The following is a 26,308-nucleotide window of genomic DNA, read 5'->3' as shown; positions in this document are numbered from 1 at the left end:
TTCACCATTCAATCCCTCTTCCCCCATTTGATCTTCCAGAAATGTGGCTCTGGTTGAATCGTTTGAGCCTGGAAGTCAAGGCCCTCCACATTCCAGACCCAAGCAACTTTTCCAACTGTATTTCCAACTACTAGCTCTCTAGTATGTGCTCTGCATGCTATCCATGACTATCCAAGCGCAATTTTATTCCCTGACCTAAGCCTTTGTTCAAGGTACTATTTAGGTTCTTTGGCTGAATACAACAGAACTGATTCTGGCTAACCTAAGCCAAAAACAGAATTTATTAGAATAATTCAGGGTGGCTCACAGGGTCCCATCACATCATGGCAAATAGAGGGGGGAAAAGTGGAAGCAGTGACATATTTTATTTTCTTGGGCTCCAAAATCACTGCAGATGGTGGCTGCAGTCATGTAATTAAAAGATGCTTGCTCTTCAGAAGAAAAGCTATAACAAACTTAACATATTAAAAAGCAGAGACATCACTTTGTCGACAAAGGACCATATAGTTAAAGCTATGGTTTTTCCAGCAGTCCTGTATGGATGTGAGAGTTGGACTACAAAGAAGGCAGAGCGCCGAAGAGCTGATGCTTTTGAATTGTGGTGCTGGAGAAGACTCTTGAGAGTCCCTTGGACTGCAAGGAGATCAAACCAGTCAATCCTAAAGGAAATCAACTCTGAACAGTCATTGGAAAGACTGATGCTAAAGCTGAAGCTCCAATACTTTGGCCACCTGATGCAAACAGCCGATTCATCAGAAAAGACCCTGATATTGAGAAAGATTGAAGACAAAAGGAGAAGGGAGCAGCAGCAGATGAGATGGTTAGATAGCATCACCAACTCAATAGACATGCATTTGAGCAAACTCCAGAAGATAGTGGAGGATAGAAGAGCACGGCATGTTGCAATCCTTTGGGCTGCAAACAGACACGAAATAGCGAAATAGCGACTGAATAAAAAGAACAAAGAATCAATGGAAAAGGTGTTCCCAAGCTCAGGGAGGACAGTACCATGGTGGCTCAGGGAACCAAGGGAGCAGGAATTTACTGACAGTCTCTGCAGAAGCAGAGTCCAAATTCCAATTTCTGGCGAAAATTCACTGACTGTCCTCCCTTGAGTAAGGTATTTTCTTCTTGACCTGGACAGGGCATGGCAGCCTGTCAGTTCCACCAACACTGGGTTTAGAGAATTTCTCAAAGGAAAATGGAGAAGATGCTCCCAGAAGACAGAACAGAGAGTTTTGGGCCTTCGGAAGCAGCAGATGCCCACTGTATCCACTTACTGCAACTCATTTAGTCTTTCCCCTTTTCTGTCTGCTGAATTCTCCATGACCTCCCAGGACATGATCTTATCTCCTCTGAATTCCTAGACCTCCGTGCTCTGCCCTAGCCTCCCTGATGGTCATTAGTAATTGGTTCCCTTCAGACTCATTTCCAGCTCCTTGAAGGCAGGGACCACTCTCGACACATCTTTGTCCTAATTCTGTATTTAGCACAGACAGTTGTACATGGTAGGCATGCACTGTGTGTTTACTGAATGAATCCATGAGTCTTATAATTCAGCACCATATTTGTTACTCACAGAGAATAAGAAAAATTGTAAAAGGTCATCACATAGTCCAGTTGTTTTTAAACATGGCTGCTCTCTTTCATATTCAGTGCTCCCATTTAATTTAGTTTATGTTTTCCAACTTCTCCATCTCATTTTTTGTTGTTCTCGCAAGCCTTTATCAAACGTAGTAGAAAAGCTTTTGTATACATACATATATATAGTACACATAATCTATATATATTTTAGAAACCTCATGAATGTTTGTCTAGCTAAAATACTTATAACATTTTGGTTCCACTTGTTTGACCAAGTATGAATAGGATGCTAGATTTCTAATTTAAATGCACTCAAAACTTTGATATATTTCCATTTATTTTGGCATCTAGTATTACTCCTAAAAGTCTAGAAAGTTTATTATCTCAGTGATTTAAAAAATTTTTTTGAATGAGGCTTGAAACTTCTAATCCAATTCTGAGAATATAAAGAAATGTTATGTTGTAAAAAACAACAAACAAATAGGAAACTGACATGCAATATAGAATTATTAACTAAAGTACAGATTCTGTTCAAATTTCACACACAAACACACACATACAAAACGAGAGAAAGAAAGAAAAATTGTATCAGTGAGGACTGGGGCAAATCTTCCTACTTAGAATGGCAAGTTTCTCTTTATGAAAGAAGTAATTAAGACAAACCCATTCTAGAATGATTCGTGTGAATAAAGGACTAGAGTTGGAGACATTAACATAACTCATGTTTAGCTTATTATAAATATAGATGGCCCACACACAAAACTTTATCAGTATGTATGTATACATGAGTTAGCATACACACATTTTTCTTTGCTGTCAGCTAAAAGGGTCCAGAAGTAATAAAACCTCAGTACCAATGTGTGCACCTAATGTCCAGATCTTGGTTTCTAACACCATTTTTCAATAAAAGGAAAGAGGACTCTGCTACTGATGCAAGGACTGGTATACGGAAAATACAGGATGATTCTGGAGTATCTTATAATATCAGAAAGTAAGGAAACGCTAAGGAGAGAAAAAAGAACCCCACTGATGGGCATATATCAAAATGACAAAAAAGCCGGCTGGAAGGAATTCCAGTGGTCAAAGCTGTAATAATCTGAGCAGCAAAATAAAGTGGTACTGGAATACAACACAAAGTATAAATGAGTCTGTGCACATAAATGACTGGATTAACAAGTGGAGAACAGACAAATCTCTCTAGAAGAATCATATAGAAGAATTCCAAATAATTTACATAAACCCTCAGCCTTCAAGGGGATGAAGCATGATCCCCTGCTCCTTAAGTGTGGACTATGGATATGATCTCCTTCTAAGAATAAGGAAAAGAGAGAAAAGAGTAACTTTACAGAAGAGAAACCTGACAAATACTACCTTAGCCAGGTGGTCAAAGTTAATATCAAGACTGCTAAGTTACCTTACAGTGTGAATTCTTGACATGATGTGATGAAAACGGTGGTTTACCTCTGTGGTCTTCCTCTCAAAAACTTACAACCCTAGTCTGATGATGAGAAAAACATCTGGCAAATCCCAACTGAGGAACATTCTATAAAACAGTTGGTCAGTACTCCTCTAAACCTGTAACGTGTTCAAAAACAAAGAAAGGGCTGTGAAACTGTCACAACTAAGAGGAACCTGAGGAGTCATGACTACTACAAATGGTTTGTAGTACCCTGGACTGGACCCTAGAATAGTAAAAAGACACTAGATCAAAAAAAAAAAAAGAAGGAAATCTGAATAAAGTATGGACGTCAGTTAATAATAAGTAGCAACACAGGTTCACTGGCTGCAAGAAACGTATCATATTAATATAAGAAATCAACAATAGAGGAAACTGGACATGGACTATGCAGGAATTCTCTGTATTATTTTTGTGATTTCTCTGTAAATCTAAACCTGTTTTAAAATTAAACATTTTTTAAAAAATCAGTGAAGCTATTACTTGCCGTGCATGTGTGCATGTGTGCTCAGTTGCTTCAGCCATGTTCACCTCTGTGATCCCACGGACTGTAGCCCACCAGGGTTCTCTGTCCATGGGATTCTCCTGGCAAGAATACTGGAGTGGGTTGCCATCTGCTCCTCCAGGAGATCTTCCCAACCCAGGGATGGAACCTGCGTCTCCTGTATCTCCTACAAGGCAGGTGGATTCTTTACCCACTGAGCCACCTGGGTAGCCCAAGGCTATTACTCAGGTCAACTAAATTACTTAAGGGATTAGAATGTGGGTATGTGAGTGTGCCTAACTCAAGTCCTACTCACCCTACTTCAACTCACTCTGCACCTGAGTTCCTGAGTTAGGTCTGGAACCATCTCTTCAACTCTAATTTTATAGAACAAAAATATGATGCATGCAAGTCACATAACAGAATTTTAAATTTTCTAGTAGCCACATTTCAAAAAGTAAAAAAAAAAAAAAAAAACCAGGAGAAATTCATTTTAATATTTTTAAATTTATTAATATTAAAAACATTGTCATTTCACTACAGGGCAACAGCTATATTTCAAGTGCTCAACAGTTACACATCAACATTACAGCTCCAGAACCACATGGATGTAAAGCAAACCACAGTATTCATAAATAAAAGCAGACTTTTCTGAATTATCTTATTACAATCACTTTGCAAAGGCAAGAGAGAATCATGGATGAATGTCACAGCTTCTTCCACACATGGCCATGTCTAGACAGTGTCCAAAAGCCTCCAGGGATGGGGCATAATCAATTAGCTAGACTGAAGCATTTCCTTCCAGAAAAGACACCCATCTCACCCCACCACTTCCATTTCTCTCCCTGACTTCCTCCCTGTTATCCTGCGTTCAGAGTCCAATTCCAAGTTTGTATCCCAAAGTGCCCATCACACATCTCCCTTCAAATGCAGGTGCTCATCAAGAGACATTCACTCTAGCACAGAAAGGAAACAAAATTGAGGGTCAATGTTTCTTTAAGAGCTCAACTAATATCACAGAGTCTGAGAAGCTAGGTGCTGACTAACCCTACAGCTGTTGTCTTCACCACTGCAGTATCAGTAGCTGCTAATTTATCATGCACTCTCTTAAGGGAGGAAAATTGTGCTAGGGTATTATATGCTTTCCCCTTCAAGGATCACAACTAGGTTGTGGCAATGAGGCTTGCATGACTCAGTGAAGATATGAGTGATGCCATGCAGAGCCACACCAGATGGATGGGTCACAGCGAAGAGCTGTGGCAAAACATGGTCCACTGGAGGAGGAAACGGCAAGCCATTCCAGTATTCTTGCCTCAAGAATCCCCTGAACAGTATGAAAAGACAAAAAGATATGACACTGGAAAACAAGCCGTCCAGGTTAGAAGATTCAACATGTTACCGGGGAAGACTGAAGGGCAACTACTAATAGTTATGAGATGGTTAGACAGCAGCACCAACTTAATAACCAAACTCTGGTTGATAGTGGAGAACAGAAGAACCTGGTGTGCTGCACTTCATGGGTTGCAAAGAGGAGCAACTCAGCAACTGAACAACAACAAAATCATACGCTTTATTTCAACTGACTTTTACAACACTGTAAGGGTGAAACTATGCCAAAGCCTTTGACTGTGTGGATCACAATAAACTGGAAAATTCTGAAAGAGATGGGAATACCAGACCACCTGACCTGCCTCTTGAGAAACCTATATGCAGGTCAAGAAGCAACAGTTAGAACTGGACACAGAACAACAGACTGGTTCCAAATAGGAAAAGGAGTACGTCAAGGCTGTATATTGTCACCCTGCTTATTTAACTTCTATGCAGAGTACATCATGAGAAACGCTGGGCTGGAAGAAACACAAGCTGGAATCAAAATTGCTGGGAGAAATAGCAATAACCTGAGATATGCAGATGACACCACCCTTATGGCAGAAAGTGAAGAGGAACTAAAAAGCCTCTTAATGAAAGTGAAAGAGGAGAGTGAAAAAGTTGGCTTAAAGCTCAACATTCAGAAAACGAAGATCATGGCACCTGGTCCCATCACTTCATGGCAAATAGATGGGGAAACAATGGATACAGTGGGAGACTTTATTTTGGGGGGCTCCAAAATCACTGCAGATGGTGATTGCAGCCATGAAATTAAAAGACACTTACTCCTTGGAAGGAAAGTTATGATCAACCTAGACATCATATTAAAAAACAGAGACATTACATTGCCAACAAAGGTCCGTCTAGTCAAGGCTACGGTTTTTCCAGTGGTCATGTATGGATGTGAGAGTTGGACTGTGAAGAAGGCTGAGCACCGAAGAACTGATGCGTTTGAACTGTGGTGTTGGAGAAGACTCTTGAGAGTCCCTTGGACTGCAAGGAGATCCAACCAGTCCATTCTGAAGATCAGTCCTTGGTGTTCTTTGGAAGGAATGATGCTAAAGCTGAAACTCCAGTATTTTGGCCACCTCATGCGAAGAGTTGACTCATTGAAAGACTCTGATGCTGCGAGGGACTGGGGGGAAGAGGAGAAGGGGATGACACAGGATGAGGTGGCTGGATGGCATCATTGACTCAATGGACGTGAGTTTGAGTGAACTCCGGGAGCTGGTGGTGGACAGGGAGGCCTGGTATGCTGCAATTCATGGGGTCGCAAAGAGTCGGACATGACTGAGTGACTGAAGGGTGAAACTATCATACACACACCCTGCCTCCAACACACACACACACACACACACACACACTGAATTTTCCAGGTGGAGGAGGCAGACTTAGGCCAGGCAACATGCCCAAGTTGCACATCTAATAAGCAGCAGAGCTGGGATTCTAAACAGATCTGATGCCACGTGTGAAGTGTCACCAAGTTACCATAATGCCTTTCTCAGTATTTCTGACTACAGCTACCAGATAATAGGCTTCACAACAGACCATTTTTCTCCTTGTACACGGTGAGGTAAGCAACTAACTGCAAAGGAACCTTTTGCTTAAGATCCTTCAGGAAGCTGGCATGGAATTCCCGCCTCTACAAAGTATCTCCCCCACTTATAACTCATCATCAGAGAAAGAGGAACGTCACAATTAGTATTAGTAATGGTTTCCACTCATCCATTTTCCTGACTTTACTCCAGAATACAAATCATTAAAATCAAAGCTCAAATATAGTGCCATAAGAATATTACTTAAGAAGAGACTGATCTATCTTTTGGTCCACAGAGTAATCAAATTTCTTTTTGAAGTTTTAAAATATTTAATCTTTTTATTCTCTTGGAAGTAACACTTTAACACATTGTACATGCACAGCAGAGAATGAAGTTAGTTGCAATCAATCCAATTTATTTTAATTCCATTTCAGTAAGTTAATATTTCAGGGACTAAACTGCTTTGGCTGAAAATTTTGCTCCAATTTTTAACCTTAACTTGGGTAATTTCTGGGTCAACCACCAATGATGCCAGGAAGAGATTATAATTACTTTTAATCATACTAGTTTTGCATGGTTGCACATAATCAATTTCTGTTGTCCACAGATATACATCTGAAATGCATAACTACAAAGATATATTTTTTATCTTTCCCTATTTATCAACTAGAAACAGATTATAAAATTAGCAAGTACAAATAATTATTAAGAGGGAAACCACAGTATTTTTAAGAATTACTAGCATTTAATTATTCAAGTTAGTAAGCATTTTTCCAATGCCAGCTATAGTCTCCTTTCAATTCCCATGAAGCTGCTTCTTTGGACCTTACATTACATTGTAGCTGTAGAAATTCAAGGTCTTTAAGTTACTTAATTCAAAGGTTTCTATGTGGTAAGAATGGTCACATTAAAATATAAAGGTAAGAAAAACAACAACAACAATTGTAACAAATCTGTTTTCTTGGAATTGGCTGTTACAATTTTGCAACCATGAATGACTTTGTTACTTTATAGCATAGCTTCTCAATACCAAAGCTATTAGCACAAACAAAAAATGTTTGCTCAGCTATAATTCTGACAATTAAAATAGAGCAAAAATCCCACAAAACCACAAATCCTGATATTCTGAGGTTCTGGGACTGAAGACAAAGGTAGGCTCCAATGATAATGACAACAAAAATCAAGATGATCTTGGGCGGTGGAGGAAAGCAGAACTGAAGAGAAGAGGCGAGGTGATGTATCATGAAGTGATGAGGCCATTGGCCACTTTCGCCACAACAATCTCCCAGGCAGCAGAGCTCCGTGGTATATGCTACCTTGGTTCTCTCCTCTTGTTCCCTCACTTGGACTCATACACCTCTTTAAGACATCATCCTCCACCTCCTCCAGAACTAACTGGGACTTCAGGAGATGAATGGGGTGTAAGTTCAGAGATCCTGGCTTCAAGCAAATGTCCCTATTAATAGAAAACAGGTGTGGGAGGGGGAGGAGAAAAATAAAGAAATAAAGGAAGAAAATTATTTATAAACACATAAGTTTGGGGAGAGGTGGGGAAAGGAAAAGAGGAATCACAACTTAGGTCTAGGAGAAATTATTGCTGGCATCAAGGACTGACTGACAAGGTGGAACAATGAAGTTGACCACCAGTTCACAGATAAACTTTACACCACAGAGTGAAGGTATATGGTTCAATTTCCCTACCACAGCTAAGTTCCCGAATAGCAATCTTATTTGCAACTAAATACTCAAATTAAATCTGTATTGAGAGAAAACAAATCCTAAAACAATATCCTACAGATGAAAATTACATGATATCATATTTATGTATCTGTTCATTTCCTTAAACATTTTCCTGAGCTCCTTCTAAGTAAATGCCAAGGAAATCAAAGATAGCTCCCACCTTCACATAGTTGACAGTCCAGCATTTAAAATAAGATGTGCTAAAACAAAAAAACTCTTCTGAATGACAGCTGTGGGACTTTAAAAGTGAGAAAAATTATTCTGTACCGATTTTTATACATCGTTTCTCAAGGATGAGAAAAAAATAAATGAGCTTGGTAGTATGAAAAATATTAACGATTATAGCAGCTAACATCAAAAAAAAAAAAAGGACTTTACATATGTTAAGTCATTTAATCTTCACATGAAATGCACAATTCTTTCCATTTTACCAAGAAATAAAAGTTGAGGGAGGTTAAGAAACTTGTCTAAATACAACTTCTAAGTGGCAGGATGGGATTTGAATCCAGGCACCACGGCTTTTAACCCTGTTTTTCTGCCTATAGTAATAACATCGTTACTAACAAAACAACGTTGCTGTATGGTGTAGACCCATGACCTTGGTACGTTAATTCATTCTCGTTGAATACTCTCACATCTCTGTATTTCACAAACAAAAGTAACAGAAAACCCAACCAAAACGAAGACTCAGAGAAACGTTCCCACGGTTATGCGAGTAAAAAGGTGGTGGCGTCCAGATAAGAACTCAAAAAAAGCTTCGATTCCAAAGGCTCTGCACCCCACAACCCAGCTTGGATCCTCCCCTTCCCCTCAACCCACTCAACCATTCCTTCCGGAGGCCCCGACACTAGTTCATCCTCCAGGCTCGCGCCTAAGAGGCATTCAGGCAGAGTTCCATCGTCCACACCGGAGCCTCCCCACTTTCCAGGACACCCCCGCCCGGCCTAAGCAGCGCCCTTACCAGGTGGGAGTCGGGGGACCCTTGCAATCTTGTTGGTGATCTCTGCCGTGAGCACCGCGAAGTCCTGCTCGTAGCCTTCAAAGTCGGACGACATGGCGGGTTCCGGAGTGGCCGGCCCGGGTCGGAGCCTAGAACGGAGCTGAGGTCACGCGGGGCAAGGAAAACAGTGTAAGGACCCGGAAAGTTCCCTAGAGAGCCGAGCAGAGAGCCGGGGACAGCTCCCAGGCCGACCGCTTCCTGGTTGTTCGTCGCGATCTTGGTCCTCCGGAAGTTGGGCTGGGTGCGTGTTTCAGTTTCCGTTTAGGCTCCAAGATTAAGAAGTTCTCTAAGGAAAACCCCTTCCATCAGTGTCCCTAAAAGCCTAAAAAAAAATTCGTGTTCTCAGGAATCATTGAAAAGCATTTTTTTCCTCCCTCCGCGTTTTGGAAAACGGTTCCGTTTCCCCAAACTAGAAGCCAGAGAAACTTGCTTCCCGATGGAAGGTTGATGCGGCGAACCTCCCGGAAGTGGCTGTCACGAAGACTGCGCACTGAGCGCCAGCGGGAGAGCAGCTGCGAGGGCGCTGGCGGAGAGACGCGCGGGTCGTGGCTGGTCGCGCACCCCAGCTTCTAGCGCACAGAATTTACTTTCTACTTGCGTTGGGCTGGGGTACCCAGGACGGAGTTATCCGAGAGGGAGAGAGTCTGCTCCGGGTGAGCCCGAGCCGCCCCAGAAATGCGATGGCCGAGGAGCGGGCACTGAGGACCGGACCGAGGTGGGAGTCAAAGCAGGGGACATGATTTTGCGGTCATCGCCCCACCCGAATGAAGCCAGCATCTCCAGGAAGTCGAGACCAACCACCCTTACCAAGATGTTCGCCCCCTGCGTGAGGATTTCTCAGTGCTCTGCTCCTTAACACGGGAGGGAAACTGAGGCACGAGGCAGCGCGGCATCTCTTGCGTGGAAATCTTTGTTGCTCTGGTTCTCAGATCTTCTTCGCTTGACTCACTCCAGTCCAGTCCTAAATAGCCTTCTACAGATCTTCCCCGCGCTCACCGTCCTGCCTTCCCGGTCCCTCGCCTTCCCCCCGCTCCCTCTCTCCCCGCCCGCCCCCCTACCCCCCCCCACCCCACCCCCCATAGTCTCATTCGTGCTTATTTTCACCTACGCCTCCGGTCCTGAGTTCACACACACGTCTCTCTCCTCACCTCCTCTCCCCGCTCCTCCCCTCCCCTCCTTGAGCTTTCAACCGCGGATTTCTTTACTCCTAACACAAATAGACCTTACGTTAGCCTTTGAGGGGCAACCGCAGGCAAATGCTGTAGACCTTGTCCGGATCAAACTGGATTTAATTCAAGAGTGGATAGGAGGCAGTTTAGAACTCTGTAAAGGAAGTTTGATGATTTGGCTTCTGTCGGGTTCAGCTGTCACTCACCCAAGTGGTTTAATCGCTCGGCCTCTCTGAGCCATTTTCTTTTCTATGAAGAAGAAAACTGGATTAGGTCAACCATAAGGCCCTCCATCCCAGCTCTAAATTTTTTTGTTAACTGCAGCCTTTCACTAAACGGTTGCACAGACATAATCCTCTGACAAGTTGGGAACAAAGGGAAAAAAACAACCACTTAAGAATCATGGATCTAGTTTACCTGCCATTCAGAATTGACTAAAGTTTGGATAAGATGAAAATGGTTCTCTGATATTTGGTGAGATACTCATTTCACAGTAATGTACTTGTGAGCTGCTTCTGTTTAGGCGATTATTGAAATTAACAAATACCGTAGATAGTAAAATGTCTTACCGAAGCTTCTCATTTTGTTTTCTTTAGATTGTTTCAAACCAAGGTACTGAATTCTCCTAGATTAAAAAGTGTCTAACAGTGAAAATGGCATAATCTGCATTGACATCCCACAACGTGAAGACATGACAGTTAAGGAACACACACGGACTTGTGGCACGAGGAAATGTGTGCACAGAAAAAGGAAATCTGGAATTCTTTGAAAACTGAAAGACATTCTTCCTCACCAAAATGGGTACATTCTGCTCAGTTGTCAAGTTTGAAAATCTCCAAGAATTAAAGAGACTTTGTCACTGGGGTCCCATTATAGCCCTTGGTGTTATAGCAATATGTTCCACCATGGCCATGATTGACTCTGTGTTGTGGTATTGGCCCTTACATACCAGTGGAGGGAGCGTGAATTTCATCATGTTGATAAACTGGACTGTCATGATTCTTTATAATTACTTCAATGCCATGTTTATTGGTCCTGGCTTCGTCCCTCTGGGGTGGAAACCGGTAAGAAAAAGGTTCCTTAAAGTGGTGAATCTCATGATAATCATGTATTTAGTTTTTTCCTTACCTGCCAACCAATAATATCAAACATAGCCTTCTTTTTACTTTGGTGGAGACTAAGCATATTATTCTAATCACTGGCCATTTAGAGCTCAAAGAATTTTTTTCATACCTGCTTGAAAGTATTTCCCAAAGCTGTTTCAATGAAAAAAAAAATGGAGTGGTAGTAATGAGTACATGGTCATAAGTTTCTAGGAAGCACTGTGTATCGTGTACCTCATAATTCCACAGTGTGGTTTGGCACTGGGGTTTTTGTTTTTTTGTTTTTTTTTTCCATGTAACATGTTAACATCCCTCATAACTGAAAAAAAAAACTTTAGAAGCTCAGTTCAGTTCAGTTCAGTCGCTCAGTCGTGTCTGACTCTTTATGAAGCTCAGTTCAGTTCAGTCGTTCAGTTGTGTCTGACTCTTTGTGACCCCATGAATCACAGCACGCCAGGCCTCCCTGACTAGTTTATAAAGTATTCAGAAACAATGGACAGCTTATAACAAGCCAACCCTTATGAATAAATACTGTAGTTTGATTTTCATTTATGGGAGATGGGGAAAAGATAGAATTTGAATTTTAGCTTGCATTTCCAGCCCTTCTTTTTGAGCTAAAATTTGTTTAAATAATGAATTTCTGATAACAGCAATATCACTTTTCCAGTTACCCAGAAATTTATATTTTGTTTACATTTCACTGCCAAGGAAAATCCTCAGGATAGCGTGTACCTCCAGTATTGTAAAGTCTGCCAAGCATACAAGGCACCACGGTCACATCACTGCAGAAAGTGTAACAGGTACTGTGTCTTTGCTATTTATTGAAGACTGATCGACTTGATTACTGCCCTTTTGTTATTCTTTCTAGCACATCAATCCTAGTTTTATTCCCTGCAAGGTGACTACTCTATAAACAATGGTGTTAAAATATTTGTGTCCATAATCTTTTAAATTGTCAATTCTGATAATGAACATCTCACTCTTTCTTCTTGCCATGACAGGAACAGGATAAAACATTATACTTTAAGTTGTTTTCGTAAATCAGTGTTAAGTGCCGACTGTCATATTAACTAGCCTTAGAATTGTTCTGAGTCTAAATTATAAAGGAGACCTGCTTTTTCCGTTATTTAGTTGAGTCACATTTACACTTATATAAATCTAATAAGTGAATCCAGGTGCCTATTATCACAAGTATTTAATATAAAAGCCTTAATTGGAAGAAAACAGAATCACTGTAAAAAATGTGAATTAAGCTATTGATAGAACCTTTGTAAATGAACATCTGTATCCACTGATAAATAAGAAATTTATGATGCTAATTCTGAGGTTTAGGGGGACCATTAGAGGGGCAAATAAAATTTAGTTTGAGGCCAGAAAATTTTCTTCTAACAACTTCAAGGAAAGGAAACACAGTAAGACTTCCTAAACCATGTCTTACATTCCAGAGTTAGCTTGCTTAGCTCAGAGACTCCACATAGAAAGGATAAGAACATGAAGGAAGGAAGTTATAAGCGTCTGCCAGGCCCCATCAGCCCCAGTGGAGATTTAGAAGTAATTTTGTTCAGTCTCTCTTGTTTTCCACTCCAGTCACTGCATTTAAGAGCAAGATGAAAATCAGGAACCATGCTTATTTCTTTATAATGAACCTTTCAGTGGGCCTCCTGACTTCTTTAAACAAACTTACTTGTAGCAGACGTCTTTTTCCTCAGAAGCCATTACAAAGCCTGCCCTTTCTTTGGCTGTTTAAAGTTTAAAAGTCGTCACTGTTCAAAGTTGTTTAAAAACTCATAAAGATTTTTCTTTCTGTTCTATCAAGTATTATTCCTCTGTGACTCATGCATGGAAATGCTAGATTCCTGTGTGCTTGATCTTTTGAAGACCAAAGTTATTTCAAGTAGACAGGATTTTCTGCCTCATGTTTTCTATAAATTTTTCCTGTTAGATGTGTGATGAAGATGGACCATCACTGCCCTTGGATCAACAACTGCTGCGGCTATCAGAATCACGCTTCCTTCACACTGTTCCTCCTTTTAGCACCACTGGGCTGTATTCACGCTGCCTTTATTTTTGTCATGACAATGTATACGCAGCTTTATAATCGGGTAAGTGAAAACGTTTGTTATCAAATCATGAGAGATTAAATAAATAGTAGTTATCAAGATTCTTTAAGAAGTCCCTTTTGGAAATAGATGTTCTGCAGTTTAGGTGGGGAAACAGAACTTTGTTTTACCTTTACAGGGATTCCTTTTTTAAAAAAGCTTTAGAACAGTTTTTAAGATGAGGAAAGATTATTTTGTATATGCTATCTGGAAACTCACCATATATGCTATAGTTGAAGTTTTACTATGTATAACTTACTAGACTTCAATAAGCTCTGGTAGAGAATAGTTAGAGGAAAAAGCAGAAGAGTAGGAAGTAAAAGACAATTCAAGTGCCCTCTGTTTGCCTTTGATCCTGTGACCACTTGCAGTTCTTTCATTCATTTCTAAATCCAGTGCTCTGGAACATGGCTCACAAAGCCAGTGCACATTCTTAAATATCGTACAACTGATTGAGTTGATTTGTGAGCACGTGGTTATGAGATAAAGTTTGGTGGTCACAAATTCAGGTCTTTAAGCATGCCTGGAGGGTAAATGAGGGACCCAGGTCTAATAGGAACCTGGAAAACACATGTCCTTCACACAGAGGACAACCCATATTTTACTTCAGCCATTTATTGATGTTTGGAAATCCAGCCTGGCAATGCCAGATCATCTGGTTTTTCAAGAAAAATCTGAAAACCCAGACTTTCTATGTGCAATCTGATCTCTAAACCACTAGATTTCTAAATGTTGGTACCTAACTCTGAATATTTTAGAACATTTTGCAGGCCAGGCAGTACACATCAGCAGGATGTGTTTTGACCTACATGTTACTAGTTCTTAAACCTCCGGTTGTGGAACAAGAGGGAAGAAACCACTGAATCTTAGGCTATCTTTGTCACTATGGAAGAGCACTGTAAATGCAGGAAAGTGAGGAGAAGCTGGGAGACACAGTTACAACTTAGATTTGTGTCCACTGTCATTCATCTTCAGTAGTGCATGTGTAGTCTACCTAATGCTTTCTGAGGAAACGATGACAAACAAAAAGCATTTGAGAATACCAAAGAGGATATCATGCATGTCACTATGAGTTCAAGCCACAGAATTAATTAGAAAACAGTTATGTTTGCTTTGGCCACAGTAGCACGTTGTCATTTGCTGATCTTCTTGATTAAGTGGTTTTAAATGGTACAGTAGAGTCTAACCATTTATGACAACCAAGTATTTCTTGTGGGTGGTGTTGTTGTTTGCAGCTCTCCTTTGGGTGGAACACGGTCAAGATTGATATGAGTGCAGCCCGGAGAGATCCTCTTCCGATTATTCCTTTTGGATTAGCTGCGTTTGCTGCCACCTTGTTTGCCTTGGGATTAGCTTTAGGAACAACCATAGCTGTTGGGATGTTGTTTTTTATCCAGGTAAGCTCCTCCGTTACCTCGAGCTAACACTGTCGAGTAATTGGGGCTGCTTGTAATGAGAAGGAGAAAAAAGCGTCATTTAAGTATGCCGTGTGAAATGAAGATTATTGTTACTTTTTCCACCTAGGTGATGAATTTTATCTTCTGGTCAGATAATTTCGAAGTGACTTTGCCAGCATTTCTTGGTAATGATTTAATTTAAAAAATCCTAAGTTAGAGTTACACAGCATTTTATCCTTGAGAAAGCTCTTCTCACAGTCTCTCTTGATGTTCACATCAACCCCAAAAGAAGTTGAAGAGGAGTGTTATTTTCCCTTCCTTGCAGATGAGTAATTGAGTCACAAGAAGGTTAAGTGACATACCCGATATCATCCATTCGTGCATTCAGTAAACATAATTGTTAATGTTATTTTATAATGGCATATATTAATCAAAAGCATACTAACATAGCTAATGTTTATGGAGCACTATTTTAGGCCTTTTATATATGTTAGCTCATTTAATCTCCATAACAACCCTGATATTGGTGCCACTTAATGTCTGCTCTATGATGAGTCACTCTGCTAATTTCTGAGTCTACAATAATGAGAATGAAGAGGATCCTGCCATTAAATCAGGGCCATGTGTATATCATAGATTTATGTACAAAGTGATATGAGAGCCCAGAGAAGGAGGATGTGACCCTGAAAGGATCAAAAAATAGTTCTTATGACTCACTGCATTTTTTTCATTTGTATATTCATTCACTGAAGGCCCACCATGAGCCAGATACTGTGCTTGGTCCTTGGAATACAGTAAGGACTCCTAGTCCAGCGTTGCTCTTACCGTGGTGCACTGTCTCCATGAAGGCACAGCCAGACGTCAGAGAATTACACAACTCACAGAATCAGAAACACTGTGCTAGCAGGCCCTGATGCCTTACCCAACCCTTTTTGAACTCTTAGTTTTAAAATAACCTGGTTTGGGTTATATTTCATATTTTTTACTAGCCTAGAATCAAATTCTTTGACAAATTTTTCCCAATGCATGTAATTAAGAATCATATTAGAAATAAACTAAAGTCATGTGGTGTAAAAACCTACATGAATGAAATTGTCATTTCTAGGAAAATCAAAAGTAGAATCAAGACTGAATATACTCAAGTTTTTAAGGCAAACAGAATGTCTAGGTTGACTGTAATGAGTCACTGTTACTTGTAATAAATAGACTAATCATGATTTAAGATTTATTAAAAATAGTGATAAATTTTAATGGCAAAATATGTTAATCTTATTGAATGTATTGTATCATATTTTATTAATACTCTGGAAAACTTATTCAGAAGGTAGTACTTAAAGCATGATTTTCATTTAAGCCATAGATTCAGATTTGATTGTGGATTGATGTAGTCATGTGAAGATATAATCCAATAGTTTAGAGTCAGATGAACCACGTGCTCTTTTATTTAATCTCTATTGTCCTGATACCTTCATCTATGGAATGGAGCAATAAAAACTGTCTCATAGGGATAGTGTAAAGATGAGTATCTTTTTTTTTATATAAGATGATAATCTTAAATGAACCAGTAACATTTTAAATTTTACTATTTCCAGATGAAAATAATTCTCAGAAACAAAACTTCTATTGAATCATGGATTGAAGAGAAGGTAAATTTTAGAATTATTTTCTTAATTTTGATAAAGTGCTGATTAATAGATCAGATTAACTAGTAAATGCCCCCAAATGAAAGCTTGACTACCAAATGGCTTCCTTATGTCATTTGCATGCCACGTAAAGGGTGATTATAGGCACCGTTTGATTTATTCCTGTTTAAATAAAACTCTCACAGAACCATCTCACACTGAATTGTTCTAAGTCACACATGAAGCTATTTGGCCGTACTCTCTCAGACTGGAGGAGAAGGCAGTCCATTGGGTTGGGAGCTTCTGTCCTACCAAGGTGCCATGTAGGCTTTACACATTAGATAGAGCTTAGAACATTTAGCTTGTCACAAACCTCACAACCTCCAATACATACTTCATACTGTCCATTGTGATTCTGATGTTAAAATATGCCCCACTCCCTATTTAAAACTTCTCAGAGCCTTTCCGTCCCTGTAGCTTATTGGGGTTGTAAACCCAGTGCACTGCAGCCCAGGCAGATAAGCTAGAGGAGTGGAGCCAGCCTGTGCTCCAGAGCTGTCCAGCAGAGCAAGCTCATCGTTGCCGCAGAGAAATCCTCACCTAGTATAGTGAGATCATGTAATTGTTTTTTCCAAGAAAAACCAGAGATCTGGATTTTTATGTTACCTTCTTTGTTTTTAAGCATTGAGAAGCAATTCAAATTAAGAGCAAAATAAACAGAAAATCTTCATGGGCCAAAGAAAACACACCTATAGGACATATTTAGCCCCCTAGCAGCCAGTTGGTGAGTTTTAACTTAGCAGCAGCTCTCAAACTTCAGTCTTGGGACCTTTTGTTGTTTGTTGTTTAGCGACTAATTCGTGCCCAGCTCTTTGTGACCTCATGGACTGTAGCCCTCTAGGCTTCTGTGTCTGTGGGATTTCTCAGGCAAGAATACTGGAGTAGGTTGCCATTTCCTTCTCCAGGGGATCTTCCTGACCCTGGGTTGGAACTCACATCTTCTGCATTGATAGGCAGATTCTCTGCCACTGAACCATCAAGGAAGCCCCTCGGGACCTTTTACATTCTCAAAAATTGTTAAGTACACCAAAGAGCTTTTGTTAATTATACTATTGGGTATTATATCTATTGACATTTGCCATATTTTCTAACTGAGAAAACCTTTGAATATTATTTCATTTAAAAATAGCAATAATAAATCCACTATATGTTAATAAAATAACATTTCTGGAAAAATAATTAAAATTTCCAAAATAAACAGAATAGGGAGAGTGGCATTGGTTTTATGTTTTTACAAATTTCTTTAACATCTGACTCAACAGAAGACAGTTGGATTCTCACATCTAGTTCTGCGTTCAGTCTGTTGAGATATGTTGCTTTGATTGAAGTATGTGAAGAAAATTCAGCCTCAAACAGATACGTAGGTAGAAGAGGGTATTTTACCATGCCTTTTAGATAACAGTGGACATTCTTTGATAATAACAATACATTATAACTTGACAAGTGCTAGTTGTTGAGAGGTTAGTTGCATGTAAGATTTAAAATTACTTCAGTCAATTTTTTGCATTCTTTTGTATTCAAATCCATCAATCTGTCTTGCTCTTTGAATGGATCCTTTACCCATATAGGGCATCAGGCATTGGTCTTCTGGAACATACTGGTTTAGATTCACAGATTTTTGGAATGTTGATACAGTTCATTATTCAAGATGTAAACCCATTTGTATCACTACCAGTTTTATGAGGAAAATCTTTAAATATTGGAAAGCTGTCAAGCTCATAGTGGTGATGTAAATTTTCCAAATTCTAATTTTCATTAGAAAGCCTTACATTTTTCACTAGCAACAAATAGTTGTTTATATGAGGTAATAGCCTGACTTTTGTTCATTTTCAAGAAGACATCCACTAAATACTGAAATCTGACTAACTTTGGTTTGTCTATTACTCATTCTTTCAAAAAAATAGCATTTCATGAAAAAAGCTGGCTGCACAGCTTTAGTTGGCTCACAACTCAGACAGGTGTTTTCCTTGAGATAAGCATTTTGTCATGCTTTATGTGTATTTCCTGTTTTGTCACACAGAATATTAAAAAGACATCTACTTGAGGGCTGAGATTTAATAAAAATAATTTTTATTCATCAAGAAATTATTATGTAAAACTGGGCTTTTTGTTGGTTTGGTTTGGTTGGAATTTAGTGTGTAGCAATGAAGAATATAACAGCTTGGTGCCACTGTCTTGACGCCAACATAAGGTGCCAGCAATTTCACCCACCGCTGCAAATGTCAACACCATGAAAGAAGGCAAGAATGTCTTAGTATTATTATCAAAGTTGTCTGACTTTGTTCAACCTCAAGAAAAGGTCTTGGGGACTGAAGGAGATGCACAAAGCATACTTTGAGAACCACAGATATACAAGTTTAAGTCCAAGCTCCTTAGCTTCTGCGTAGTAAAGCCTTTTATGTCTTCCCCTTACTTGCTTCTCCAGTTCACTTCCACCCCTCCCCACCCCATTCCTACTCCATACCAGCTAATACCAAATAGTTGACACATCTTATGCTTCTGTGTTTTTCCACGTGTTGCTCCCTCTGCCTAGAATATTCTTCTAGCTCTTTTCTCCTTATTTCTTGCCCCTTGAGACTTGGGTCAGCTGTCACTTCCTCTGAGGAACCTTCCTTGATTCTCCCTAGACTGAAGTACTTTTCTTCCCCTTTCCCATGGCGCCCATTGCACATCTCTGTCAATTTTTAACACATACTGTACACGGAGTTCCCTCTTTACTGTGTGCTTCTCTCAAACAGACTCCATGCCTTTGTTGTTTCTGTAAACACTCTCATCCTTACCACTTTGTCTTTTTTAATATTCTAGGTCTCTGTTCTCTGAGGCTCTTAATCTATTTTAAGACGCTAAAGTTTTTGTTTATAAGAAGGGAAAAGAAGTTACTCATTATCAGGGTGGGGATGGACTTACATGTTTTCATGTTACACCTGGACAGTTCTTGTAATTGAATTATTATCAGTATACTTTATAAGTAACTGCAAGAAGCTTTTCTCTAAAATACTATCTGATGATAATAAAATATTTCAAGATATAATCTCTAGTTAGCATAACATTGACATTAGATTAACTTTTTTTGCCGATGACCAAGGCTATCTGTAAAGTGCCACACTAAATCTAGAAGTTATTTTAAACCTGGCACTATGTTGCTCAATAAAAATCAAATGAATGATTCTTTAAGTTAAAGAAAATGGGTCAAAATTACCATATTTTATTACACAATAAATATCAACTGGGTTTGTATACTCATTGTAGGAATAAACAATGTATCTTTATACCACTAGGTGTCAGTAGAAATTCAGAAATCCTAAACCAGTTTATCCCCTTAGGTAAAAGATGACAATTTAAATGCCTAGAATATAATTTATGAAACTTGGATATATATATGCATAAAATGTGCATATAAATGCCTGTATAAGTATGCAGACATATGTAATGGTATGTAAAACTGAAAGATCTCTTACACTTAACCTGCTAACTTTAAAAAAAACAATAATTTTCATAAAATGACTCACCTGTCACACCTTTCCTGGCCATTCCTACAAGTTCCTTCCAGCCTGAATAAACCCTTGTTGTCTCTTAAATCTCTTTATTAACATCTGTTCTTTACACCTGGATCCTTTTGTTCTACTGAACAAGTAGGAACATTGAGGATTTTTTGTATATGAAATAAAGTTACTAACTTCTAATAAGCATTTTTGAATGCTTAAATTCAGTCTTATTTAGACTTATTCCTAAAAAAGCCCTGTCACACATTTTGTGGATGATCTTATACAAGGTTGGTGTTTGTCTGTCAAGTTCTTCCTATATTGTGATGTGTTTATTATTCCTTTGTATTCTAATGTTATAACAAGGAGGAAGTATTTTTAGAAGTGATACAAATTTGAGGAATAACTGTTCTCAATTGTCTATTGCCAAAAGCCATTTAAGGCAGATGTATCTGCCATCTTACCTCTTTGTTACCCACAGGCTAAAGATCGAATTCAATATTACCAACTAGATGACGACTTTGTTTTTCCTTATGATATGGGAAGTAGATGGAAGAACTTCAAACAAGTATTCACATGGTCAGGGGTCCCTGAAGGAGATGGGCTGGATTGGCCAGTTAGAGAAGGCTGTCACCAGTACAGCTTAACAGTGAGTGTTTTGTTCAAATAGTCTTCCTTTTTACCCCACCTTCTTCCTCTTAACTTCTCCTTAACTCCGATGGCATTTTGTAGTAAAATAAGTCATAAGAATTGTTTCAGCATGTCAAAATGAATCTAAGTGAATTCCCAAGCACTCTGTATCATGAAGAAGAAGTCGCTCAGTTGTGTCCGACCTCCTTCAATTTAAATCTCTTATCTCACCATACCTGTGAGATAAAAGTCCTGATTCCATACCTTGAATTTATAAAACCCAGCCTTTCACTTATATCCTTTCATACTGTTCATGGGGTTTCACTTATGTCCTTTTCATACTGTTCATGGGGTTCTTGAGGCAGGAATGCTGAGTGGTTTGCCTTTCCCTTCACTGGACCACGTTTTGTCAGACCACCTACATCCTGGAGGGAATCAGCCTTTCCGATCAGCCTAGTCCACTCAGCAAATCCCTGATACAATTCTCCCCCCACAGTTTTTTCTACGCCATGTGACCTCCTCTTTATCAGAAATTACTCAGTCCCCACCCCATCTAGATTCATCTGGATTTGGTACCTACTCATATACTAGTTATATGAGCACATGAGGTCTCAATTTTAATCCTTGTGTCTTTAACTTAACTTGGCAAGATTCTAAGCAGAGATTATTTCCCCTTATATCTAGTGTAGTGTCATTTAGTAAGTTGTAGCTGAATAAGTGGGAAAGAGGAGTTGAAATGACAACTTTTAACCAAAATTCATTGTTGATGAACTCTGCAGTCTTTGTGAAGACTCAGTGAGTCTCTGGACTGCTTCATCTTAAGGGACTAGCCTGGAAGCCCCCGGAGGGCAGAGAGCACACCTCCTTGATTGCTGGGCCAGAGGGAATGCTCTGTGATTATACACAGATAAAGACACTGGAGAGGGGACATTGAGAAGAAAGCCCCACTTCAGTGCTGATTTTTAGTCAAAGAGCCTTCTTTCCATGCTTAAAAAAAAAAAGTGTAGCCTTTAAATTGTAGCAATTTGAAATGTTGGAAAATTGGGAGTCTGTCATGTCACTCTGATACAGTAAACGAGGAAAGCCTGTTTTTCAGTGTTGAGATACGAGATTTCATTTTTTCTTTTTATATCTTCCAGAGAGAACAGTTGAAACAAAAAGCAGATAAAAGAGTCAGAAGTGTAAGTAATTCTTTTGCAGTGATACTAATTTCTTTTCCTTTGTCAGGCTCAGCACTTCTAAGTAGCTTTTAAAATTGTCTCTAAGTAAAAAACCAACTGTTGGCTTTTATTAAATAATATTTCTTAATACATTTGTTGAACTTTGATGCATTTTAGTTTTGTTTTCATTCAGATAGTTTGGACTGGAGGTTTGGAGGGAATTTAGTCAATTTATATTGTCAAAAGATAATTATCCTCAATATAGTTCCCTAGTGGGAAACTTGTCCTTAAAGTGACGCTGAACAATTAATTCAGTGGCCACAAGCTACATGTGGTTATTTAAATTTAAATTAATTTAAATTAAATAAAATTTAAATTTAAATTCCTTGGTTGCACCAGCCACATTAAAAGTGTTCAGTATCTACTTGTGGCTAGGGGATACCACTGTATACCACAAGTATAAAACATCTCCACCATTGCAGAAAGTTCCATTGGGCAACACTGCTTCTAAAATTTTATTATTAGCCATGTGCTTCAAATGAAGGGCAAGAAAAGCCTGAGAATTAGAAGCATCAGTTAATTACCTTCTATAAGGGAACTGGGTAGATAGCAAACCAGAAGGGAAAGACTTGTTGCCTGATATTCTGGGTCTACTTTTAACAGTTTACATTCAAGCTTAAAAAACTTCATACATGAGTTAATGTTAAATTGTTCTACTCACTGATGACAGGTCCGGTATAAAGTGATAGAAGATTATAGTGGTACCTGCTGTCCTTTGAATAGAGGAATCAAAACATTCTTCACAAGCCCCTGCACTGAAGAACCTCGGATAAGGCTACAGAAAGGGGAATTCATCTTAGCTACAAGAGGCTTACGGTAAGTAACAGAAAATACTGAATTTCTTCTTGAATAGTGAAATTGGCATCTAGCCTAAAAAGAAAAATTAATTTTAATCTTTTAAATATTTCAGATACTGGTTGTATGGAGACAAAATTCTTGATGATTCAGTTTTAGAAGGTATGAACATGAAAGCGAGTGTTTAAAGGATAAGACTGCCAGCAATAACTGCAAATTTTACAAGAATACCTTTTATAAACAGTCACATGCATTAGGGGAACTATAGGAAGGTACTCATTAAGCAGCAAAAAGAAGTTCCATGTATTCTGCATAGCACTTGTATTTATCGGGTCTTTGCAATGATTACTGAACGTTGGATCCCATACTTAAATAGGCAGCACACACTTGTGGAAATGCTTCATTTGTGGTATTCAGTCCCCAGCAGCCCTCTGAGGTCTATGCTGTCATTGACATTTTGCTGGTGAGGGAACTGAAATGTGGGGAGGCTTAGCCGCGTGCCCAAGGCCACACTAAATGCAGGAAGAGCCAAGACTCTAGCCCACGCAGTCTGGCTCAGAGCCTGTGACTAAGCTGCTATGCTATACATGCACCCATTGAGTGAATCATTCTATTATGATAAAAACTAGTGAACTGAAACATTCCCTGTCTTTGATTTTTTTTTAAATTTACTTTTAAGAATTATTTCTTTAAAAATTAACCTAGGATGCTCTTTTGAAAACACTGGGTTAATCATAAATTAGCCCATGTGATAGGTTATGCAAGCTTGATATAGAAGTGCACCTGTTAAAAAACAAATCTAAAAAGCACACCTCCAGGGAGATAGTCCCCTAGAACAGATGAAGTGTCACGGTATGTCAGACTCCCTCCCAGGCACACACGAATGCTTGGACACCAGGTTCCCCCGCAACTCCACTGGAGTGCTCCTGAACATACAGGTCCTTTCCCAGATGATGGAACTTGGGAAATACCTATTTTCTAGGTATTCTTGGGAATGTATATATTTTGAATTTTTATTTATTTAGTTCATTTTAGCCTCAAGTTGTGCTTATCAAAATGGGGTAATTAAAAGCTTATCAGTTTGAAGTAATAGGATTTACAAGTCTCACAGATGTCATTTTGGTATGTCTATTTCATATCAATTTCATTTTCTCCCTCAGGTGTTTCAAGAATAAGAGGATGGTTCCCTAGAAACTGTGTAGAAAAGTGCCCCTGTGACGCCGAAACAGATCAAGCCCCAGAGGGCGAGAAGAAAAATAGATAGCTGCTTTTGAAGTAAAATTCCTCTCAGTCCGCTCCATTACTTGAAAACTGTACATGTTACTACAGAATTATGCAATGAGCCTACCCTGGTTAAGGTGTTCTTTTCCTCAAAGGTGCCCTAGTGCCATGATCTAGATATTTTTATTACCACTTTGAAATGGAGAAGCCATTCTGCACTTGCCTTTGAATTCCTGCACCTCTCTGCCACCTTTCCCCCTCCCCCAAAGGAAAAACACTTCACCCAAGCGAGTCAGTTGCATTTTCTCTAGAGTTTTGTGTGCGCTGCACACGGTGGACCTGACGTGCAGATAGAGGTCCCCCTCTACCAGGAGCATCTGCATGTGATGCTTTTATCCTCTGTCCCCCTCGGCCGAATTTCTGATATTCCAGATACTATAGAACTTAACTTGTCAGATTCAGTGTAAGCTCAGATTTTATTACCCGTCTTTTAATAATGATGATTTTGTCAAATCAAATAAAGATCAATGGCTGTTCTGTATAACTCATAGTTTTTACTCCAGTCATCTTTCTTTTTGCCGACTAAAAAGGAGTGTTATTTCCTATGGAAAAACTGCTGCTTTACTGTCTCTTGGAAAATTGACATCTTTAATCATAAGTCTTAAGACATATATATTTGCCTCAAATAAATAATTCATGGCATATTGAGATCATAGTATTCTAGTAGACTTTTTTTTTAATTGAAGTATAGTTGATAGTGTTACAGGTGTATAGCAGTGATCCAGGTATATATACACTCACACATATATTCTTTTTCAGATTCTTTTCCATTATAGGTTATGACAAGATCTTGAATATAGCTCTCTGTGGTTTACAAACAGCAGGCTCTCACTTATGTTTTATACGCAGTGGTGTGTATCTGTGTGTGCTGTGTCCAACTCTTTTGTGACCCTATGTAGTGCAGGCTCCACTGTCTGTGGGATTCTCCAGGCCAGAATATTGGAGTGGGTTGCCATGCCCTTCTCCAGGGGATCTCCCTGACCCAGGAATCCAACCTATGTCTCTTGCATTATAGGTGGATTCTTTACTGCCGAACCAGCAGGGACGCCCTAGTGTATGTCTATAACATCTCCCCTATCTCTGATTTATCCCTCCCTGCCTCTTTTCCTCTTTGGTCACCATAAGTTTGTTTTCTGTGTGTGTGAGTCTATTTCTGTTTTGTAAATAAGTTCATTTGTATCATTTTTTAGACTCCACATGTAAGTAATATCCTATAATGTTTATCATTCTCTGTCTGAGTTCACTTCGTATGACAATCTCTAGGTCCCTCCATGTTGCTGCAGATGGCATTATTTCATTCTTCTTATGCCTGGGTAATACTCCACCATTTATTCCACTTCTGTACCCATTCATCGGGTTGCTTCTCTGTCTTGGCTGTTGTAAATAGTGGTGCTGTGAGCATGAGGATGCATGTATCTTTTCAAATTAGAGTTTTCAACTTTTGTGGGTGCATGTCCAGGAGTGGGATTGCTGGATCATATGGTAACTTGGTTTTTTAAGAACCCTCCATAGTGTTTTCTGTAGCTATACCAATTTCCACCAGCAATGTAGGAGGGTTCTTTTTTTCCCACACCTCCAGCATTTATTATTTGTAGACTTTTTGATGGTGGCCATTCTGATCTGTGTGAGGAAATACCTCATTGTAGTTTTGATTTCCCTTTCTCTGATAATTAGCAATGTTGAGCATCTTTTCATATGCCTGTTGGCCATCTGTATGGAGAAATGTCTGTTCGGGTCTTCTGCCCCTTTTCTGATTGGGTTAATTTTAAGCTGTTTCTATATTTTGGAAATTAATCCCTTGTAGGTTGTATCCTTTGCAAATATTTCCTCCCATTTTTCAGGCTGTCTTTTTTGTTTTGTTTATGGTTTCCTTTGCTGTGCCAAAGGTTTTAAGTTTAATTAGATCTCACTTGTTTATTTTTGTTCTTCTTTCCATTACTCTAGAAGATGGATTCAAAACAGTATTGCTGTGATTTATATCAATGAGTGCTCTGTGTTTTCCTCAAGGAGTTTTATAGTATCCAGTCCTACATTTAGATCTTCCATCCATTTTGACTTTAATTTTGTATATGGTAATTGAGAATGTTCTAATTTTATTCTTTTACGTGTAAGTTGTTCAGTTTTCCCATCACCACTTACTGAAAAGACTGTCTTTTCTCCATTGTATATTCTTGCCTCCTTTGTCATAGATTAATTGATCATAGGTGTGTATGAGTTTATTTCTGGACTTTCTGTCCTGCTCTGTTAATCACTGTCTGCATAGCAGTACCATACTGTTTT

The 26,308-nt window shown here is 39.2% G+C and overlaps 2 protein-coding genes across 10 annotated transcripts in view; one reads left to right on the top strand and one right to left on the bottom strand.

Annotated features, from left to right (window-relative positions):
- The window catches only part of VTI1A (vesicle transport through interaction with t-SNAREs 1A), a 382,025-nt gene extending 371,906 nt beyond the window's left edge, over window positions 1-10,119 (bottom strand). For 2 of the 6 annotated variants that reach the window (XM_040254974.1, XM_040254975.1), the window contains exon 1: window positions 9,132-10,119. In XM_040254974.1, coding sequence (XP_040110908.1) covers window positions 9,132-9,225 — 94 coding nt within the window. In that variant the 5' untranslated portion in view covers window positions 9,226-10,119. The remainder of the gene's footprint in view (window positions 1-9,131) is intronic. The other 4 variants (XM_040254972.1, XM_040254977.1, XM_040254976.1 and 1 more) reach the window with 4 other exon arrangements.
- Window positions 9,651-24,518, top strand: ZDHHC6 (zinc finger DHHC-type palmitoyltransferase 6). 4 transcript variants are annotated; one of them, XM_040254967.1, is made up of 11 exons: window positions 9,651-9,885; window positions 10,936-11,403; window positions 12,151-12,242; window positions 13,385-13,544; window positions 14,777-14,938; window positions 16,531-16,584; window positions 20,584-20,751; window positions 21,872-21,913; window positions 22,623-22,768; window positions 22,863-22,909; window positions 23,908-24,518. In XM_040254967.1, exons 2-11 carry the CDS (start codon window positions 11,137-11,139, stop codon window positions 24,009-24,011), a joined length of 1,242 nt encoding a protein of 413 aa, XP_040110901.1. In that variant the 5' UTR covers window positions 9,651-9,885; window positions 10,936-11,136; the 3' UTR covers window positions 24,012-24,518. The 4 variants fall into 4 exon arrangements, with proteins under 4 accessions (XP_040110901.1, XP_040110903.1, XP_040110905.1 ...); XM_040254969.1 differs by having other exon boundaries at window positions 9,663-9,996; window positions 23,908-24,512; XM_040254971.1 differs by lacking the exon at window positions 9,651-9,885 and adding an exon at window positions 9,901-9,983 and having other exon boundaries at window positions 23,908-24,512.
- The last annotated feature ends 1,790 nt before the right edge of the window (window positions 24,519-26,308 follow it).

Source organism: Oryx dammah, unplaced genomic scaffold (genome assembly GCF_014754425.2).
Source record: "Oryx dammah isolate SB20612 unplaced genomic scaffold, SCBI_Odam_1.1 HiC_scaffold_14, whole genome shotgun sequence".
NCBI lineage: Eukaryota > Metazoa > Chordata > Mammalia > Artiodactyla > Bovidae > Oryx > Oryx dammah.
Note: the sequence above shows the minus strand (reverse complement) of the source record. Positions and strands in the feature narration are given on the sequence as shown.

Coding starts and splice junctions, on each gene's coding strand:
- ZDHHC6 (XM_040254967.1), top strand. CDS start 11,137: ATGGGTACATTCTGCTCAGTTGTCAAGTTTGAAAATCTCCAAGAATTA. Junction 21,914..22,622: donor CAGATAAAAGAGTCAGAAGT/GTAAGTAATTCT, acceptor CACTGATGACAG/GTCCGGTATAAAGTGATAGA. Junction 22,910..23,907: donor TGATGATTCAGTTTTAGAAG/GTATGAACATGA, acceptor TTTCTCCCTCAG/GTGTTTCAAGAATAAGAGGA.